The sequence below is a fragment of the Natrix helvetica genome (genome assembly GCF_964273705.1).
Source record: "Natrix helvetica genome assembly, chromosome: Z".
In the NCBI taxonomy this organism is placed as follows: domain Eukaryota; kingdom Metazoa; phylum Chordata; class Lepidosauria; order Squamata; family Natricidae; genus Natrix; species Natrix helvetica.
Genome location: NC_138554.1, coordinates 31,682,798 through 31,705,234, shown reverse-complemented (window position 1 = coordinate 31,705,234; position 22,437 = coordinate 31,682,798). Strand labels below are relative to the sequence as shown.

The 22,437-nt window shown below is 41.9% G+C and overlaps 1 protein-coding gene across 1 annotated transcript; it reads right to left on the bottom strand.

The window, feature by feature from the left end:
* Positions 1-689: 689 nt before the first annotated feature.
* Positions 690-19,138, bottom strand: LOC309401399 (olfactory receptor 14A16-like; the record flags this gene model as incomplete). Its single annotated transcript, XM_081970468.1, has 2 exons — positions 690-1,310; positions 18,845-19,138. 2 exons carry the CDS (start codon positions 19,136-19,138, stop codon positions 690-692), a joined length of 915 nt encoding a protein of 304 aa, XP_081826594.1.
* Between the last annotated feature and the right edge of the window lie 3,299 nt (positions 19,139-22,437).

Genomic DNA, 22,437 nt, shown 5'->3' with positions numbered 1-22,437 from the left:
TGTAGAATTCAATGAATCAAGATTAAAACCAGAAGTCAGTGAGGTCTACTTTTGTGGTAGGAACGAAGCAAAATGGGTGACTTTAGGACCATCACTCTCCCGCTCCTCAATCCTAGGAAGGAAACTATGGCAAATACTTTCTGATAACCCTACCAAGAAAAAATGCAGGTACTTGTCAAGGCAGATGCTGATTTAAAGGAAAAAGGCTAACTTAAAGGAACAAAATAACAAAAAGAGTGAGCAACTGATCATTTAAAGTTTGAAGCAAATAAAGCTTTCCTTTGCTGTATTATCTGAAAGCAATGAAGAGAAGCCATTTTATACAGGAAAGCAAAAGGAGATTTTTTAAAAAAACAAACCCTCTTCTCCATTGCACGTCTTTTCCACAATGACATTACTCCCCAATACTCACTTCATCAAAAATCAAAGGGAGTCACCCTAGTATATGCCAGAAGCTGCCAAACATTCAAATTTAGCTCCCCAAAAGTGTATTAATAATTTGTGATGCAGAATATTTGCTGACTGACATTTTGAGTTCTATGATTCTTCAGGAATAAAAGGAGTGTCTTCCTTTCAAACTTTTATTTTCCTTCTCTGAATAAAGAGTAAGGCAGGTGAATGGAAAACTCTGATAAACAGAATGCAAATAATGTTAAGAGTAAAAATAAAAATAACGTTAAAACAATTCATTAAAACCTCCAAAGTTCAGAAAGGACACATTTGATATTGTTGTTTCTCATGCTATAGATAATTGGATTAAACAGGGGTGGAAGGAGGGCATACAGAACAGTCAATCCAATATCTAAATAAGATAGAGTGTTAGAGGAAGGTTTCAGGTAGGCAATGCATCCACTTAATAAAAACATAAACACTACTGTAAGATGGGGAATACATGTGGATAAGGCTTTTTGCCTTCCTTTTTCAGAAGGAATTCTTAACACTGCCCTAAAGATCACTGCATAAGATACAACTATAAAAGTAAGGCAACCTAGTCCAGCAATCATACTGGCCAGAAGAATTCCATACTCAAGTACATTTAATCCAGAGCATGATAGTTTTAGCAATTGTGGAATATCACAGAAGAATTGGTTGACCACATTAGAACAAAAAAGGATGGAAAAAGTGCCACTGGTATGCAACATTCCATAGAGAATACCTGTAACCCACACTAGAAGAATTATTTCAGTACAGTATTTCCAATTCATCACCATCTCATAATGTAATGGATTGCAAATGGCAACATAGCGATCATATGCCATGACTGTCAGAAGTGAGAAATCAGAAGCTTCAAAGAAGAGAAAGAGAAATATCTGAGCAGCACAACCAAAGTAAGAGATTTGTCTGGTGTTCATGAGAGAATTTATCATGGATTTGGGGACAATGACTGAAACAATGGCCATGTCCTGTAGAGCCAAATTCATTAGAAAGAAGTACATGGGGCTGTGCAGTCGATGGTCAAAAGCGACTGCAGAGATGATCAGAAGATTTGTTGTTACACTTGTCAGATATAACACAAAGAAAAAGAAGAAATGCAAAAGCTGCAGATGCCGATTTTTTGAGAAATCCAGAAGCAAAAAGTATGGCACTGTAGTTTGGTTCTCCATCTTTTATTTATGACAAGGCTGGCATAACTGCAAGAAAAGAAAGGAGGGAAATTCAATTATATAAAATTTTGGAGGTGGCATTTTAATATGTGGTGAGAATAGAAAACATCAAGAAACATAAACATGGATGCAACGAACAGAGGTTCTGAAAACAGGGATGTAGGATGGGGAGAGCAGCGTTCACTGTTTCCCATTTCTACCCATCTGCACTTCATGACCAATCATCAACCTCACATTTTTTCTACTTTTCTCTTTTCAGTTGTGTTATCCCATGTAGTGATCAAAACCATTGGCTAGAAGTACAATAAAGTTGGTTTAGGTCTATTTTCATCAATGGAAGATTACTCTGAATAATCTGACCCATCATAATGTGTCTGCACTCCTACAGGTTTGTGATAGTGTTGGAAAATTGGAGAAATCCAATGTATGATGCTTTGTGCTTCTGGGAGAAAGTGAGTATAAATTACACAATAAATATAAAAAATAATTTGCTATATCTCTTACTTGGAAATCTTGAGAACACGTATTTCTTTTTTGTATAATCTCTCTTTATGTGTTAAAAAAAAGTGATGGCAATGCTTTTATCTCACTTTCCTTACCAGATATTAGGGTAAAATAATGGCACAAAAAGCTTTTAAACTAATACTTAAATACAAGATTATTAAACATTCATTTAATAGCATAGTATTAAATAGAAAATGATAGAACTTAAGTTACAATGTAACTGCTATTTTGATATTCACTTGGTGAAAAACACACAATTATACCACTGTTAAATACATTTAATCAAAGGAGCTCCAATATCACTAAAATAAATTAATAAATCCCCTTGTCCAACAATCAGAAGCTAATGAAAACTCAGCTTGAAAAGGCAGTATCTCATCCAATACAAACCAATGAAAATGAGATACAATCTACTGCACCTTTAAACTCTGATATCTCAGCATTTTTTAAAAAGGTGGAATGACATACAAGCACATTTTCAAAATATTATTTAACTTGTTTAAAGACAGAGAAATAAAAACAGATTTTACCATGCATTTATTTTATTCATATACAAATTCATAATGAGATGACTTTGCCATTGCTAATTCACCTATTAGTAATCAGTTCATACATGATGATTTGGTCCAAATTTCTGCAAATTATAACTGGCTTTTCTTGTTTATAATTGTATGGAAAATGTACCAAAGTTAAATATGTAATTAATTCATTATTTAAAGTCTACACAAAAATCTTTCCAAATGGTATTCTGTTTCATTATATCTTTAAATACACTGTCTGAGTTTCAAATTCTGAAAAAAATACCATAAAGTAACCTTTGTTCTCTTCCTCCAAATTGCATTCCATTATATCAGAAAATTACATTACAGAAATGAGAGAAATACTCTTTCTATTAAACCTTTAATATACCTGAAATCTGTTTCTATATAGATGATATATTCATGCTTTTAAGAGTAGTAGATATCTTACCCCTGAGTAAAGGCTGTCTCATTATCTGCAGTCATAGAGATTTCTATTTTGAATTTTATATTAATCTTTCTTTTGTTTCTCTCAAGAGACTTGTACACCAAAGTAAAACTGACTTTTGTGTGCTTAGTAACATAATTGGCTACTAAGAATACAATAGCTATCTCCAAATACTCCAAATATAATAATATCACAGACTGTTAACAGCATTGGGGCTGAAGTCATAACAAAAGTCCAGATTGTGTGATGTGAAACATAGATCAAATGAGAAAATATCAGAGGCATGTTTCCTCAGTTCATATTCCCTTTCACCTCCGTCATCAAAAAAATTGCATCCTCTATTCTAGATGCCATGGCTGTAGCAAAGAACTGAAAATTGGGCTAGTTAAAACTAGATCATTATGCAGTGGTTGAAAATTTAAGCCTTCTTGTAAACAGTAAAAAGCAGAAAAGAAATATCAGGAAACCCAAAGAAACCTAGTGGATTGCCAATAGCTACACAATAAAACTACATAAATCAATGGCATTTCGGTGGGTGTTCTAAAGACAGAATTATTACACTGTTGCATTGTAAGCCCCTCTCCATTTTGGTGTGCATTTGGCTTCCAGAGGAGACTGCAGATACATGCCTAAAACAAGATTCATAGAATGAGACATGAGACTATGAGAATGCAAGCTCATAGAGATTTATAAAATACCTGCAATACAATAAATACCATAATAAATCCCCCCAAAAAATCAATAAGAAAACCCTCACAGAACAAGATGCACAATGGATAAAATTTAGAAAGGGAGTAATAGAAAATTGGTGCACATATCCTCATTTTTTTTAGATTTTTTTGTACCATTAATTGCTGATAATTGATAGTTGCAATATTGACCGAGATATACACAATACTACAAGGGTTGGAAGAAGCGCCCATGAGCCCCAGCAACAGATGATGTGCCAGAGAATCGGAATGAGAGAGAGAGAGAGCAAGCAGAGAGAGAGAGAGACAAAGAGAGACAGAGAAAATAAAGAAGAAATTTAGGGAGGGAGGAAGGAAGGAAGGGAGGGAGGGAGGGAGGGAGGGAGGGAGGGAGGGAGGGAGGGAGGGAGAAAGGGATATAGAAAAAAGGTGAGAGACACAGAGGGAGTGCAGGATCAAATTCTGGGATGCAAAGGAGTCTCTGAGGGTTGAACGCTGAGAGGCATGGATATTCTCCGCCTTCTGTATTCCCACACCATGTGGAAGTGAACCAAATGGACTAGGTCTCCCTTCCCACTAAGTGGTAATGCCTAGTCTGCTTGTGAACTCTGCTGAGCACCACTCCAAATGTTCAGTTCATATGTCCCTCCTAGCTCCATCACACCTGCCAAGATGCCCACTTTTACCCGGATGGCTGAACTAAATGGCATGGTGTCTGCCTTCCCTCCTGGAGTAGGTGAAGGTGGGTGCCTGCCTGATGACCTCTGCCTTCTTCTTCTTGTTAAGTTGGCACAAACGATAGCGGAGACCATGAGGCAATTGAATTGTCTTTATTGACACACGAACAGCAAACAGCAAAATACAGGAGAGAAAACCCGGCTGGGCTAGTCTGACAGCTATTTATGTGAAGCTGTCAGTCGAGCCAGCCAATCCGAACGCCGGATTTTCCCCGTTTTTAGCCAGGTCGCGTCTTATCCAATCAGACGCGACCTGGCTGTTGCTATCGCAGATGCCGGCTGTCAGGGGGAAATCCCTGACGTCATCTGCCAGGATATAACACCCCTTTCCCCCCAGTGAGTGCGCATGTGCGGACGTCGCACAGACGTACTCACGCAAATAGGCTGGGCGGCGCCGGACCCGCCCAGAGCGCCTCAGTACAGCAGAAGACGCCGGAGGAGAAGGAGGTGCCCTTGGTAGCTCCTCCCGCAAGGGAGTGGAGCTCCGGGCACCATCTTGAGGGCCTACCTTAGGAAGTGGACTACATGGAACAGGAAGGCAGGGCCGAGAGGGCCCGGCCGTAGACGGGCTTGAGAGGGGAACATCAGGGTAGGCCTGGCCTGACTGGGGGAAGGCCAAAGGGAAACCGGGAGGAGTTCGCCAAATGGGCGGAACACCCCCAACAGTGGACGGCCGGGAGGCGGCGTCCTCAACAGAAGTGGCCCAGGGCAGCTGGACTGGGTCGACTGGTTCTGGTGGAAGTGCACCAGGAAGCGATGCGTCAATGGGCTCTGGCGGAGTGACGATGACGGTTGACCCTGCAGGGTTGTCGTTGGCGTTGGACGGTTGGCGGCGCCTCAATTGATCCAGGTGGCGCCGCCATTCGGTCCCATCATGCAGCAGGACCCTGTAAGAACAGGGGCCGGTTATGGAGGTGACGGTGGCAGGCACCCACCTAACAGCCCCTGAAAACGCCTGTGCCCATACCATATCACCCACCGCGAAATCTCGGGAAGGGGCCCCCAGGTTGCCAGGCTGTTCCTTGGAATAGAGCGGGTGCAGCCTATCCAAGGTGGTCTGCAGGCACCGGCCCATCAGCAGCTCGGCTGGAGACCTTCCGGACAGGGGGCAAGGAGTGGCATGCTGTACCAAAAGGTAAGCAGCCACCCTTGATTGCCAGTCCGCCCCCTCCATCCTGCCCAACGCCTCCTTGGCTGAGCGAACCGCCCGTTCCGCCCGGCCATTACTAGCAGGATGATATGGGGCGACCGGGGCATGGCGGATGCCCTGAGAGGCCAGGAACAGCTGGAAAGTGGTGGACGCGAATTGAGGCCCGTTGTCAGAGACAATGACATCCGGCAGGCCGTGGGTGGCAAACAGCCTAGTCAGCTCTCTGACCGTGGCCTCAGCTGTGGTGGACCTCATGAGGATGAGCTCCACCCAGCGCGAATAGGCGTCCACCACTATCATGAAGACCTGGCCTCTGAATGGGCCCGCAAAATCCACGTGCAGGTGGGACCAAGGCCCACGGGACAGTTCCCATTCCTGCGGTGCCAGAGGCGCCGGTCGGGAAAGTTGGCAGGAGGAGCAGCCGGCCACCCAAGCCGCTATCTCGTCGTCCATGCAGGGCCACAACACATAGCTGCGCGCCAGGCCTTTCATGCGCACTATGCCTGGGTGGCCCTCATGAAGGCGAGACAGCACCTGGTGGCGCAAGCTGGGTGGAATGACCACCCTGTCACCCCACAGGAGGCACCCACCATGGAGTGACAGCTCCAGCTGCCTGGCCTTGAAGGGGCGAAGGTGCTCTGGCACCGGCCCTTCAGGCCAGCCCCTCTGGACCCAAAGCATGACCTGGGACAGGTCAGGGTCAGCCCTAGATTTTGCGGCCACATCTCCGGATGAGAGTGGCAAAGCCAAATCTGCTATGGCCAAAACCGACAGGCAGGGCACTGTCAGAGGGTCAGAAATGGAGAGAGGGCAGCGGCTTAAGGCATCGGCGTGCCCTATGTGCTTGCCCGGACGGTAGAGCAGAGTGTAGCTGTATGCAGCTAGGAACTCTGTCCACCTAGTCATGCGAGGGGAAAGGATGGGAGGGGTCGGCTTGTTACCCGCCAAAAGCCCATGGAGTGGCTTATGGTCGGTGAACAAAGTAAAATGCCGCCCATAGAGGTAATCGTGAAACCTCTTAATCCCTGACACTGCAGCCAGAGCCTCCTTGTCAATCTGGCTGTAATTGCGTTCCGCAGAAGTCAGTGTCCGGGAATAAAAGGCAATGGGGGCCTCCGAGCCATTGGGCAGCACATGACTCAGGACCGCCCCCAAACCCACGGGGGAGGCGTCACAGGCAAGAGTCAGAGGCAGCTTGTCCGTATATTGAACGAGGACTGCCTCTGACGTCAGCATGTCTTTGACAGCCGCGAACGCATGCGCTTCGCGGCTGCCCCAGCGCCAGGCTGCCGATCGGTCGAGCAACCGATGCAGCGGCTCGGCTAGTGACGCCTTATGTGGTAAAAATGGCACGTAGAAATTTAGCAAGCCAAGGAACGCCTGCAGCTCCGTTTTGGAGGCAGGCGTGGGGGCGTTTCTGATGGCTGCTACTTTAGAGGGGGTGGGGTGAATTCCCTGGGCATCAATGGTGAAGCCTAGGAAATCCACCCGCGGCACAGCAAACGAACATTTGCTGCGCTTCAATTTTAAGCCCGCGCCCCTGAAACATTCGACGACCTTCTCAAGTATTTTGATGAGGCTCGATCGGCTGCTAGCAGCGATCAGAACGTCATCGAAATACGGAACCATGCCAGGGAGCCCATGGAGCAAACGCTCCATAAGGCTCTGGAAGATCCCCGGGGCAACGGAAACGCCGAATTGCAAGCGGTGGCAAAGGAAGGCTCCACGGTGGGTGACGATGGTTTGTGCAGCCGCCGCCTCGTCATCCACCGGAAGCTGCTGGTAGGCCTGCGCCATATCCAGTTTCACAAAGATGCAGCCTTGTCCTAAAGAGTGGAGCAAGTGCTGCACTACCGGAACTGGATAGGGGTTCGCCTGGAGGGCAAGGTTAATGGTGGATTTAAAATCCGCGCAGAGACGAATAGAACCATCCACCTTGACCGGGATGACCAAAGGGGTCTCCCACTTGGAGTAATCCACCGGCTCCAAGACTCCCTGCGCGATGAGCTTGTCCAGCTCCGCATCAACCTTGGCCCTCAAGGCGAAAGGCACCCTACGGGCCTTCAGCCTAATGGGGGCAACCTGGGGATCGAGATTGAGGGAGATGGGTGTTCCCTTATATGCCCCCAGCTGCCCATCAAAGACATCAGCGAACCTTGTTAGCACGTCAGCCACGTCAGGAGGCGTGGCCACTACTTGACGTACCCCGTGCACTGACAAACCTAGTGCCGGGAACCAGTCCAGGCCCAGGAGGGCTGGCAAAGGTTTTTCAACAACCAAGAGGGGGAGGCACCCCGCAAAGTCCCCATACTCCACCCGCACCAGGTGACAACCCAGGGTAGGAATCAAAGTCCCCTGGTAGTCCCGAAGGGGTTGTGTCGGGGGAGGAGAGCTGAGTCTTGGGAACGCCTGGGCAGAGGCGAGAGAACTCTGCCCATGAGAGGAGTGACCAGGATGACCCCGAGTCCACTTCCATGGTGCAGGGGGAGCCTTCAATTAGGAGCGACGCCTTGATGCGCTCCGCACCTGCACCAGTGTGGAAGGCCAACTCCGCAGGGCTGGCATGCTGGTCGGCGTCCACGGCGTAGCAGCCTCCGCGTGATGACTGCTGCTGTCATCCGGGTCGGGCTGCAGGTCTCGGGGCAGCGGCTGTTGTAGGCGATGGGTCATCTTGGCGCTGAGGCAGCAGCAACTGCGCTCTGCAGACCTGGGCCAGGTGCCCCTTTTTAAGGCGGTGGCGGCACACGGCCGTCTTGAAGGGGCAAACTGAGCGGTCATGGTTGCCTCCGCAGCCCAGGCAGGCAGTAGTGGCTTCTCGGGCTCACTGAGGGGCGCGTCTTCGGGCCGACTGGCCGATGCAGGCTACTGCTCCCTCTTCTGGATAGCCGGCCGGTAGAGGGACCAGCTCGTCCACTAAGCACGTGCGGCCGGGCGGAGGCGGAAGGTGGAACATCTCCGCCTTTGACTCGTCCGAAAGTTCAGCCGCCCTTGCTTGCTCAATAGCCCCGGCGAGGGTGATGTCCGCCTGGGACAGAAGCCGCCGGCGAAGGCTCAAGTCCTTCACTCCGCTCACGAATTGTTCTGTGAGGTTGTGGTCCAGATCCGTGAATTCACACCTCATGGCCGCTGTGCGGAGTGACTGGAGGAATTGGCTCACCGATTCCTCCGGCTTTTGAACACAATGCCTGAAGGCATAGTGCCTCGCGACCCAGGACGGCGCTGAACATTGGCGTGCCGCAACAGCTCAGAAAAAAACTGCACTTTTCGTCGTCCGGCACATTGTGTTTGCCGCTGGCGATCAAATAGCACTCAAAGCGCTCCAGGAACGCTTCTCAGGTCTCCCCGTCGCAGCCGAAGGGGGCGAACGTTGGCATCGCCAACATGGTCTCCCTCAGAGAATGCCGGGATCGGTCTGGCGGAAAGAAAAAAACAAATTGCCTGGTCCGGTTGTGCCGAGGTGGTAACGTGCAGTGGGTCAGCGGCGGCTGGATCCCACCTTCGTCACCAGTGTTAAGTTGGCACAAACGATAGCGGAGACCGTGAGGCAATTGAATTGTCTTTATTGACACACGAACAGCAAACAGCAAAATACAGGAGAGAAAACCCGGCTGGGCTAGTCTGACAGCTATTTATGTGAAGCTGTCAGACGAGCCAGCCAATCCGAACGCTGGATTTTCCCCGCTTTCAGCCAGGTCGCGTCTTATCCAATCAGACACGACCTGGCTGTTGCTAGCGCAGATGCCGGCTGTCAGGGGGAAATCCCTGACGTCATCTGCCAGGATATAACACCTCTCACCACCATCTGGCCTCCCTCTACCAAGGATGTTCTACGCTGCTCCCTCTCCAACTGGCAGGGAACACCGTGTAACAGCCTTCCGAGGGCTGAATGAGGAGACTGTGCCTCACAAGGTGCAGTGGCCAGAAAAGCCCCTCAGTGGCGCCTCTGCCTCCTACCTGCATACAAAAGTCAGCCAGCACCTGGGTGGTGATGGCTGCGGTGGAGAGGAAGGTGCTCACCCCACTCTCGCCAGCCAGAGGTAGGCTCTGTGTCACTACCTCCCATCTGGAGCATCATATTTGTTTGCTTCCTGGCCATCTCTGAGGAGAGAGCTGTTCTCAAGCCACCCAGGCTCCCACCATGGGGGGAGAGAAGGAAAGGGAATGGGGGTGTCTCCCCAAAGGGATCTGGGTTAAAATTGCCTTATTTTGTGAATCTCCAACACTTGGAAATCTCCAACACTTGCCAGGCTCCACTCCTTCTCCACAGCACAAGTGGTTGGACAGAAGAGCATAGATAGATAGATAGATAGATAGATAGATAGATAGATAGATAGATAGATAGATAGATAGATAGATAGACAGACAGACAGACAGACACAGACAGACAGACAGACAGACAGACAGACAGACAGACAGACAGATAGATGGAGGAAGGGAGGGGATAATAGATGAGACAGAGAGAAAGAGCAGGGAGAGAAAGAAACAGAGACAGAGATAATGAGAGGGAGAAAGAGATGGAGGGAGGGAGAGAGAGAGAGAGAGCAGAGACAGAGACAGAGAGAGGTGCCCATTTCCCACAGAAAAGATAACACCAGGAGCCACAAACCTGGGTATGTGTGGCTGAGCAGGATTATGTGACTGCATGGGAGTCAGTGATGTCAAGCTGGTGTTTAAGGTTGCAAACCCCTCAGCTATATCCAAATGAGGTCAGTCATCGAACAGCCACAAAGTATGATTTTCAAGGCATTACCACACTTGTTTTACAAGTATATTCTCTAATACTCCATCTAATATTCTCCAAATAAAGGTATATTCTCATTTTTATTTTGGGAAATGTTTTGCCCATATACATTGATATGAATACATTAAAAAATCTAATATAGAAGTAACACTGCCAAGTACTCTTGTGCTGAAAGTTCTTTAAAAAGGTAAACATCAAATGTAATAGTGACCTGGACTCCATAAGTTATTATCTCCTTATTTACACAACATTTAAATCATATTGTTTCCTAAATGTTAGAAACAATATGCTGTCATTAGTCTAGTTAATAGATTTTATAATTATGATTTATTAGTTCATTTGTTTTACATTCCAGCAAACTATAGTTGATTCCACACTAAATCAGTGGTGAGATTCAAATAATTTAACAAACGGTTCTCTGCCCTAATGACCTGCTGGGTAGGTGTGGTTAGTGGTCATGTGACTGGGTGGGCATGGCCAACTCAACTTCACTTGCCACTCCCCTCCTCTTCCCACCAGTGACGTGCGGTGAGGTTTATGTCTGGTGAGGCAGCAATTTTTTTAGGCTTCTGGACTTCAACTTGCTTAACTTAAGGGTTAAAAGCCTAAAAATTCCTGATGTAGGAGCGGCACGCAGTTCTCCTGCCTCATAGTAGAGGGCGCTTTTTAGAGGCTTTTTTAAACAGTTAAGCAGTCATCCATGGTGAGGCAGCTCAGGCAGCAACTAGCTCAGTCTGACCTCAGCTCTCCCCTTTTTCCCTTTACATTTTCTTTTCTTTTCTTGATGACAGTGGTGAGGCTGTGCCTCCCCTGCCTCACCTGACTGCACGTCACTGCTTCCCACCCCTCCTAACCACTCCTTGTCATGCCCAGACTTGCCTCGTCTGGCCTTTCCTCGACTTATGACTACAATTGAGCCCAAAATTTATGTTACTAAGTGCGAAATTCATTAAGTGATTTTTGGCCCATTTCACAAATTTTTTTGCCACATTTATTAAGTGAATCACTGCAGTTGTTAACTTAGTAGCATATCTGTTAAGTGAATCTAGCCTCCCCATTGACTTTGCTTGTCAGAAATTTGCAAAAGGGGATCACATGACCCTGGGGGATTACAACCATCATAGATGTGAGACAGTTGTCAACCACCTGAATTTCGATCATCTGACTGTAGGAATGCTGCAATGTTGTAAGTGTGAAAACCGGTCATACGTCACTTTTTTTCAGTGTCATTGTAACTTTGAATGGCCACTAAATGAACTGTTGTTAGTCAAGGATTACCTGTACAAAAAATACAAAAATACAAAAATACAATTAAGCTGCCCTAAATGTCAGTTTTTGGGTTAGAAATGGCTGAATACACATGGAAGATCAATGACAGTCACAGCCATCATGGAAATCTAAACAATTCTGTTCAAATACCTTCCTTTTTATCAGCAAACCTGCAACCCAGAGTGCCAGAGCATCTTGAACAGTTAAAATACAACTATAACGATAAGCAGCTAACTCTTGCTCAGAAAGCGAAACCCTTTAGCAAAGGGGTCCCCTCCAGAAAGTGGATGTGCATACTTAGGCTGCAAAATGCCCAGCTAAGGAGACAAATTAACAAAGTATTCTCCAGAACTGGTGCAAACTGGCTGAATCCAACCACTGCACTAAACTCTCTAATCATAAGTTAGTGTGGCATATGAAACACCATCTCTGTTAATAAAGTAGGTGAAGAAATTTCATCTATTATACCTTTTAAGACTTGAACAATCATGTGGGGAAAATGTTTATAAAAAGATGTTATGTTTATCCTTAACAGAATGCTGACTTTTTTATCAAAGCAAGAGCTCATACAGATGTTTCCAGGTGGAACTGGAATTTAAAAGACTCTTTTTTATTGAAAAGTTTTAGTAGAATTTAGTTATTTCCCCTTCCCCTTCCCTCCTTCCACCCCAACCCTGTCACCCCTCCAACCCTCCCTCCCCCCAACTTCCCAGAGCAAAATACAGAGTATAAACATTTAACAATCATACACTAACATAAGATAACTAACTAAAACATCTTACCTCCCTCTTGTACTTTAACTCCCCTTTTATTAAGCTAAATTTGGATAAACTATAACATTCCTTATTCATTCATAAGCTAATTGAAGTTCCTTAGTCCAATGTTTATTTGAATATAGTCAATCCATCTTCTCCATTCCAACTTGTGTTTCTCCTCTAAATAGTCTTTCCAATATGCTGAAATTTTAGCCATCTCTGCTAAATTAACTACTTTAATGTCCAATCTTGAATAGTAAGCAATTCTTCCTTCTTCCAGCAATCTTGTCACCATTATCAAATTCAGAATCAAATTAGTCTCTGTAATTGTACTGTCTGTAATTATACCTAGCAAAAACAACTGAAGAGTGAACTTTATCCTCTTTTTGAGAATATTTTAAATAATCCACCATATTTTTATCCAAAATGCTTTAGCTTCTTTACAAATCCACCATACATAATAATACATAGCATCAACACAATCACATTTCCAACATTTAAATTATAAATTTACACACAAACTAACTTTTTAAGATCTAAAGACTGTCTATAAAACATCTTATAAAAACTCTCTATCAAGTTTTAATCATGCATAACGTTTTCATTTCTTACCCAAATCTTTTCCCATATTCCCATCATTATTAGACAAAATTATCAATACCTTTCTACCATTCTTCCATATTTGCATCTTTTTTTCCTTTTTTTAAAATCTTGGTATCATTTAAAGAAAAAATAAAAACATAAACAAGACTTTCATTTTACTATTATTATCCTTCCCAGCAAAAACTATTGTAAGTTCTCCCATTTATCCATCTCTATCTATATTTTGTGCCATAATGGTCATAATTATACTTATGTAATCTCCCACTTAAAATTGTAATATAGAGTCCTAAGTGGATAACCTTTTTTACTATCTCACATCCTGTTATTTTTCTGATTCTTCTTTTGGATTTATCCTGGGGATGGTGGATATCCAGCCTTTTCCTTCAGTACTGCCACCTCCTGTCCTGCCACCTGTAGCTTGCTTTTGTAAGTTGCTTGTAATATTCCATTCATTGTTTTCCTGGTAACAAAGTAGATTACAATATCTCTTGGTAGTTGTCTCTGTCTGGCAATCCATGAATTAACACGATAATTTTTTTCAATCTGCCAATTATATTATGCTTTTGGTTCACCAATTAACTGAGCGAAAGCTTCTGCAAAGATTTCTTTCAAATTTTCTTGGTTATCTTCTTTCAGGCCTCTTATTCTCAAAGCAAATTCCATTGCTCTGTATTGTATCATTGTAACTTCTGCCTCTGGTTTTTCAATCTTGATTTGAATATCATCAACTTTATTCTCCAAATTCACATTAGACTGAGTAATTTCTTCCACCCTGTCATCCAATGATGTTACAAAAGCAAACAAACCCTTAAACGCATCCACTATATCCTCTATTATTTGTTGATTGCAGGTTTGAATTAAGTCCTTAATTTCAGACATTTCATCAGACACATCTTTAAGGGCAGATGTAATTTTTTCTTGCAAAAATGAGGCTTGTGCTTTTAAAGTGCCTTGGAGTGTTTCAAATGTCACTGTTTGTGTATCTGCTAAAGATAATAAAGACTGCAATTTAGGTGGATGGACCGGGTGACTTCCAGCACTCTTACAGGCACTTATTTTGATTTGTTTTGAAGGCATTTCTGAATATTCAAATCACACTTTCCAACAACCAAATTATTGACTCCAAAAAGTCCACTTAATCCCCAAACTTGTTCAATCTTATAGCTCATTAGTGAACCAAAACTGTTTTCTTTAATCTTGAGCTCTTGAGTCTTTTAACAATGTTAAGAAACACTTAACAAATACTTTCCTTTTAAGTTTTGCTTTGATCACACCCTTTGACATGCAGACGCACCCTTTGTTCTCCTCAATCTTCACAGAAGGAAGTGATACTGTGTCTGAGTTAAAGTTTATACTTGCAATTATAATCGCTTCTGTCTTTGCTCTGCCTGCTTCTTATTCAATTGTAGATTAAAACATTGATTGCAGGGGTGGTCGTGGCATTTTGTTTCTGCTGCAGCAGAAGCATCCTGAGATGTGGAGACTTCTCGGGCTGCTGGTGGGCTCTCACCCTTCAAGCCCCAGAATTGCTCCTGGGGGTTTATGGGGAGCTCTACCCTTCTCCGGCTGCTCTTCTCCCCCTCTTTTCCCAAGGGGAGAGTTTTCAAGCTGCTTGACAGCTGATTTACTCTGTTCTAGAAGCTTAAACGCGATCACAAGGCTGGTGTTCCCAAAGGAACGTCCTTCAATGCCTGCAGTGCCACTGGAAGTTGAATTTAAAAGACTTAAAGGAGTAAGGGCTCATTCCTTTTTTTTTCATGTAAAGTGGGAATAGGCGGTTCATGGGTTAGAAAGTAACAAACAAAAAATCAATAGAAATTTTAAAAAATTATTGAAAAAAGCAGATCAGAATATTCACATTAATGGCAAAGTATAATGTAAATGAGTAATATCCACAGGCAAAAAACAAGACAGCAAAATTCAAAAGAGGACTTAAAATGTAGAAGAAAATTTAATAATCTTTTAGCTGAAATTTCCTCACCCTCATCAAAGGAAGTTACTGATGTCACCTTGGTGATTCAATAAGTATATGGCACTTTTCCCGGGTGCACCTATACACAAAGTACTTGATGAATCTTCCATTTTATACACATTTTGAGGGTGGTGGCAGAGATATCACAAAATAGTGATGTAGTATTTGGCTTGGATTATCAACAGCCTGGATGGAATTCATCATTTCTCAAGGACATTTCATTATGATATCATCCTTGGTGAAGATATTGATGTAATAGTCTAAGCTAAAGATTCTAAAAATTTGTTTGATACAGAAGTTAAGTGTTAAGAAGTTAAGAGCCGTGGTGGCACAGCAGTTTGAATGCAGTACTACAGGTTACTTCTGCTGACTGCAAGCTGCCGGCAATTTAGCAGTTTGACTCAGCCTTCCATTCTTCCAGGGTTGGTAAAATAAGGACCCAGATTGTTGGAAACAATATGCTGATTCTGCAAACTGCTTAGAGAGGGCTGTAAAGCACCAAGAAACAGTATATAAGTCTAAATGCTATTGCTTACTGCTAAGGCATCAGGTCAGAAAGCAGGAATGTAGCAAATGGGTGACTTTGGGATAGTGCCCACTTCAGCCCTTAAAGGAAGGAATATCAAAGCCCTTCTGAAAAAACATTGCACAGAGAATTGTCCAGGCAGTCATTAGCAGTTTAGGATAACTGAAAGGTGCAAAATATCAAATTTATGGAATAAATTATCAATTAAGAAGGGAAATGTAATTGAGGCCCATGAACTTTTGGAAAAACTAAGATTTAGCTAGCTATATTATGGGACAGCATTAGAAGGAAGCTATTTTTATACAAGGGAAAACTAGGCCACAGCATTTAAAACTCCTCTAGATTTAAAGTTTTTTCCTCCATTCACATTACACCTTGATCCTCAATTCACTAAACATTCAGAATTGTCACTCTGTGGAATTATAGAGCAGTGAAACATCCATGTTTACCATCTGTAGAGTGCATTGATTGCAATTTAGGATGTTAACTCCACAATTCCCATCTCAGACACATCAACAAGAGCCTTACAACTTATCCCATCCAATTGAGCCTACCACCTCTGGGGATTACAGAAAATGAATTGAAAGGTCTATTTCACAGAAAAAAGTCATGGAAAGCACTAGATCCAGACAACATAACTCCTTCTTGTTTTAATATCGTCTGCTGACCAACTGATTCCCATCTTCACCCACATCTTTAATAAATCTCTATAGATGTGCTATGTTCCTTCTTGCTTCAAATGTTTTACTATCATCCCAATGTCAAAGAAACCCTCTATCAAGGAACTGAATGTCTTCAGACCGGTTGCTCTAACATCTATATTATGAAAACCTTTGAAAGATTAGTGCTGGCCAACCTGAAAACCATCACGGACCCACAGTAGACCCCTTGCAATTTGCCTACTGAGCAAATAAATTGACAGATTATGCTGTTTATATGACTCTGCACTACATCCTACAACATCTTCAATCTCCACAGACCTACGCAATGGTCCTCTTTATAGACTTCAGCTCAGCTTTCCATACCATCGTTCCAGTTATTCTTCTAACTAAACTAAATCAGCTAGCTGTATCTGACCACACCTGTAAATGGATCATAAGCTTCCTAAGAGACAGAAAGCAGCAGGTGAAGCTAGGCAAACCCAGAGCTGTGTGTTCCCCCCATTTCTCTTCTCTCTATACACCAATCACTGCATCTCAAATGATTCCTGCTAAAATACTGAAGTTTGCACATGAAGCAACAGTGATTGGTCTCATTCGAGACAATGATGTATCTGCATACAGATGGGAGGTTGAACAACTCACCTTGTGGTGCTACCAGAACAATCTTGAACTAAACACACTCAAAACCGTAGAAATGGTGGTAGATTTAAGGAGAAACCGTTCTATACTACCACCAATTACAATACTTGCCAATACAATATCAACAGTAAAGAACTTCAAGTTTCTAAAAGGTAAAAGTAAAAATTCCCCTTACACATATGTGGTAGTTCTTTCTGACTCTAGGGGGCAGTGCTCATCTCTGTTTCAAAGCCGAAGAGCCAGCGCTGTCTGAAGATGTCTCTGTGGTCTTGTGGCTGGCATAACTAAACACCAAAGGTGTTACCTTCCCACCAAAGGTAATCCCTATTTTTCTACTTGCTTTTCTGCTTTCGAATTGCTAGGTTAGCAGAAGCAGGGACAAATAACAGCCGCTTACTCCATTATGTGGTGCTAGGGATTTGAAGCGCAGAACTGCTAACCTTGCTGATTGACAAACTCAGCAACAAAGCCATTGAGCTACTGTGCCCCTTCAAGTTTCTAGGTTCTATCATACCTCAAGACTTAAAATGGACACTTAACATCAAAAACGTCATCAAAAATGCACAACAAAGAATGTTCTTTCTCCTCCAACTCAGAAAGCTCACACTGCACAAGGAGGTGCTGATTCAGTTCTACAGAGAATTATTGAGTCTGTCATTTGCACCTCTATAACTGTCTGGTTTGGCACTGCAACCAAACAAGACTAACACAGACTTCAATGGATAATTAGAACTACAGAAAAAACAATTGCTACCAATCTGCCTTCCATTGAGGACCTGTATACTGCATGAGTCAAAAAGAGGGCTGTGAAAATATCTACAGACCCATTACTTCCTGGAAATAAATTGTTTCAACTTCTACCCTCAAAATGACACTATAGGGCACTGCACACCAGAACAACTAGACACAAGGACATATTTTTCCCCAAATGCAATCATTCTGCTAAAAAATTAATTCCCACAACACTTTCAAACTATTGATGAAGACTGTATTACTATTCTTCTCATCCTTCCTATTACCTATCTCCTCCCACCTATGACTATAACCATGTTGCTTGTATCTTTACAGTTTATATTGTTTTATTTGTTTCCTAAAATGATTTGATTGCTTAATAGTAACCTATGACTATCACGAAGTGCTGTACCTTATGATTCTTAATGAATGTTTTTTTCTTTTCTTTTATGTACATTGAGAGCATATTCATTGTGTGTCCAATCATGATTGGCCAATAAAGAATTGTATTCTATCTATTCAACTAAGCAACATATAAAATGATATGGTTCTTCTGATTGGAGATTTTGGATTTGCCTCCATCACAATTATCTCTTTCTACCTTAATTCTTTATTCATAGAAGTAAAAAAAAAGCCAGAAAATGCAAAATTGAGGTAAATATTAAAATAATTTGTTAGAATCTCCACAGTTGATAAAGGACACGTTTGATATTTTTATTTCGCATGCTATAGATAATTGGATTGAGCAAGGGTGGAAGGAGGGAATACAGAGCACTCAATCCAAAATCTAAGTAAGATTGTGTGCTAGGAGGAGGTCTCAGATATGCAATGCATCCACTTAGTAATAACATAGACACTACTGTAAGATGGGGAATACAAGTGGATAAGGTTTTTTGCCTACCTTGATCGGAAGGGATTTTTAACACTGCCTTGAAGATCACTGTGTAAGATACAATAATAAAACTAAAACAACCTAGCGCACCAATGATACCGGTTACAACAATTCCAATCTCAAGTAAATTTAAGCCAGAGCAGGATAGTTTTAGCAATTGTGGAATTTCACAGAAGAATTGGTTAACCACATTAGAACAAAACAGAATGGAAAAACTGCCAATGGTATGCAACATTCCATACAGGAGACCAGAAAACCACACTAGAATTACTATTTCAGTGCAGGCTTTCCAATTCATCACTGTCTCATAGCGCAATGGATGGCAAATGGCAACATACCGATCATATGCCATGGCAGTCAGAAGGGACAAATCAGAAGCTTCAAAGCAGAGAAAGAAAAAGTTTTGAGTAACACAACCAAAGTAAGAGATGTGTCTGGTGTTCATTAGAGAATTGATCATGGATTTGGGGACAATGACTGAAACAATGCCAAGGTCTTGCAAAGCCAAATTCATGAGAAAGAAGTACATGGGGCTGTGTAGTCGATGGTCAAAAGCTACTGCAGAGATGATGAGAAGATTTGCTGTTACACTAGCAAGATATAACACAAGGAAGAAAAAGAAATGCAAAAGCTGTAGATGCCGATTTTTTGAGAATTCCAGGAGTAAAAAGTAAGATATTGTGGTTTGATTCCCCATCTGTCATTTAGGAGAAAGCTGCAGGGCATAACTGCAAGAAAGCAAAAGAGAGAGATGAAGTTAGATACATCTTGGTGACAATTTGATATGTGGTGAGAACACAAAACAAAAAGAATCATAAAGCATGGACCCAATGAATAGAGGATTAGACCATAGACGTGTGTGTGTGTGTGTGTGTGTGTGTGTGTGTGTATACAGGCGCAGAGTATATTCTGTCAATTTCTACCCATCAAAAATCCACTCAAGGACTAGTTGCAAATCTGACATTTTTCCTCCTTTGCTTCTTCCATTTCTACTACCCCATGTCCTGTTCAAAAAGATTAGCTAGGATTAGAAAAAACCCTATTCAAATCCATTTTCAACAGTGAAGATTATTGGAAACATTTGGTATGGTCACAATCCCTTACTACTGGTAAAGGATTATCTTAGTGTTGTAAAATTGTGGGATGTGCTATGTAGAATACTTTGTGCTTCTAATAAAAAGAAACTGTAAATCTATCCTAGAACCATAAAAGCAAACTCTTATATTTTTCACGAGAACTGCTGCGTATGTTTTTCTGTGTTTTATTTGGCAACTAGATGGAAATGTTTTTTTTTTCTCCTCTCCTCTCTTTTAGATAAAACAAAATAAATGCAAAATGCCTTTGGATTTATACATAAACAATAGTGTCCTAAACATGTATTTAATGGTAAATTATTAAAAGGAAGATAGAATTTACTTACAACATAACTGCTATTTTAATATTATTTCATTGGTATGATATACACTATTATCCTACTGTAACTATATTTAATCAAAATAAATCAGATATTAACAGAATAAATTAATCCCCTTGTCCAACTATCAGACAAAAATGAAAGCTTAGTTTTTAGAAACGCAGTCTCTCTTTGAATAGCCATCTATATTCCCTTGAGAGTTTGACTACAGAAAGATAAACAACTTATTATGGATCTAAACTCTGACATATCAGCATTTTTAAAAATGTGAACTTATGTTTTAATGATACTACTAAAATTACCATCCATTTCTTTTATCCGTATGCATGGAAATTGTGAAATGACTTTATAGATCACAATTTACCTATTATTGCACCCACTCAATTTCATTTCAAAATTCATTTACAGGCATGAAGATGTGGTCCAATTTTTTGCAAATTATAGAGGGAAAGATACCATTAATACAAATATAGAAATCTCTCTAGATTCAGTTCTGATTAATAACAACTTCAGAATTTCTGTATTAGGTCCATATTTTTAACAAATAATGTTAAAATTGTCTATCCTAAATAGCTTCTCTATTATGTTAGAACACAACCCTATGCAATCATTTGATTCAATTATCTTCCTAATGGGAGAGTTATAAAACTAACCCTGTTATAACACAGAAAATGTATTGAAATACTGTTCCTTTTCTGTTAAACTTTCAATTAATAAGTGGTTTACTTTTCTGTATAGACTATACATTCTATGCTTGAAAGACTGTTACATATCTTACCACTAAGTCAAAGCTGTACCACCAATTTTCATGTCGTGGAACATCTATCTGCAGTCATAGAGATTTCTAGTCTGAATGTTTATTAATAACTGTTTTGTTTCCCTCAAGAGACTTGTACACTAACATGAATCTGACTTCTACGTGCTTCTTAACATAATTAGCAAAAAATAAATAAAACTTATTTCTCCATGCTGATTAATGCAAATGTTCATTAAGAACACAATAGGTATCTCCAATGCTCCAGTTATAATATTGTATAATAATAACTGAGCTTGTTAGCAGAATTGGAGCCACAGCCATACCATCAGGGCAAATTGTGAAAGGTGAAACAAGAATCAGATGAGAACCATGTTTCATCACTTCTGATTCTCTTTCACTTCTCTTGAACATTTACCTTGCTCCTATTTTACAAAACATGCTTAAGCACAACATGCCTCAATAAGTTGCTTGAAACAGTCGAAAAGCTATGTAGCAACAATGTCAAAAATCATCTTTACACTAAAGAAATGAGGAAAGCATTAAAAAAATCAAAGTCTCCAAACTGTCTCTTTTCTGTATAAAAAGGAGACAAAGGAAAACACAATCAGGCATTCAAAACTATAAAAATATAATTCTGGTTAAACATGAGGAGTTGATTTCTTGGCTGTCCTACATCAAAAAGGGGCATCTGCTCAAATTCAGAATAAGATTTTATATTACAGCATGGATAATCATATGCTATAAATTTGAGGCAGTGGCAGTGCAAATGACCATTGTATTTGGATAAGTTTAGTGACACTTTAATTTCTCCAAATTAAGAAAAGTCAAAAAGTTTAGAGGCCTTTAAAGCTAACCTGTTTGTTTTGTCCTTGTACTTGCTGAATAAGGGGCTGGGAAATATTCACACAGCTCCATAGCTCCTAATTTCTGACAGTCTCAGACTTTTGATTCTTCCCATTCCAGAGTCCTGGACATCCTGAGATGGAGCTGGCATTAAAAAGACTCTAGAAGGATATTTCCTTATTCCTCCATGCTACACAAAAATATGAATCTGAGGTACATGGATTAGAAAGTAATATAAACACAATTAAGTAAAACTAGAGTTTATTGAATAAAGTAATAGCTACAACTGCAGAGTATACCGTAAACCAGAAATTGCACAAATAAAGCATGTAAACAAGAAATCAACTATCAATATAGGTGCATGAATATAGAACAAAATTTTACATTCTTTTAGTTTAAAGCTCCTCACTCTCAAAGGAAGATACTGATATTGCCTAAGTGATACAACTAAGCATATGGCACCTTTCCATAATATGCTCATACTGAGCCATTATTTGGTGAATCTTCATTTAAGAGTAGATGCTATGTACATTTTGTTATGTACCAAGAGCGTCCACCAGCAGGTGGCGCTTGGTAGCTCTACCAGCGGCTCACCCCTGATTGGCCCAACCGAGCAATCTCAAAGGCGGGACGATCCTAGTGTTCCTATTGGTTGCCGGTCTGACAGCTGTGGGTATAAATAGCTGTCAGCCCGGTATGTTCTTGTTCTGTTGTACTGGTGTTAATAAACAGTTAACCGTTGCAGTAGCCATTTCGTCATTTACCTCAGAACCTAAAACTGGCGACAAAGGTTGGCGAAACTGACCCAACACCATCGATCTAAGATGACGACCTCTTTGATGTTTTCGCCATTCCGTGTGGAGGCAGAAACTTGGGAGGCATTTGTTGAGCGATTTGAGTGTTTCCTGCTCGCTCACGACCTTACGAGTCTCTCACTAGAAAGAAAAAGAGGCATTTTCCTCAATTACTGCGGACCAGAAAT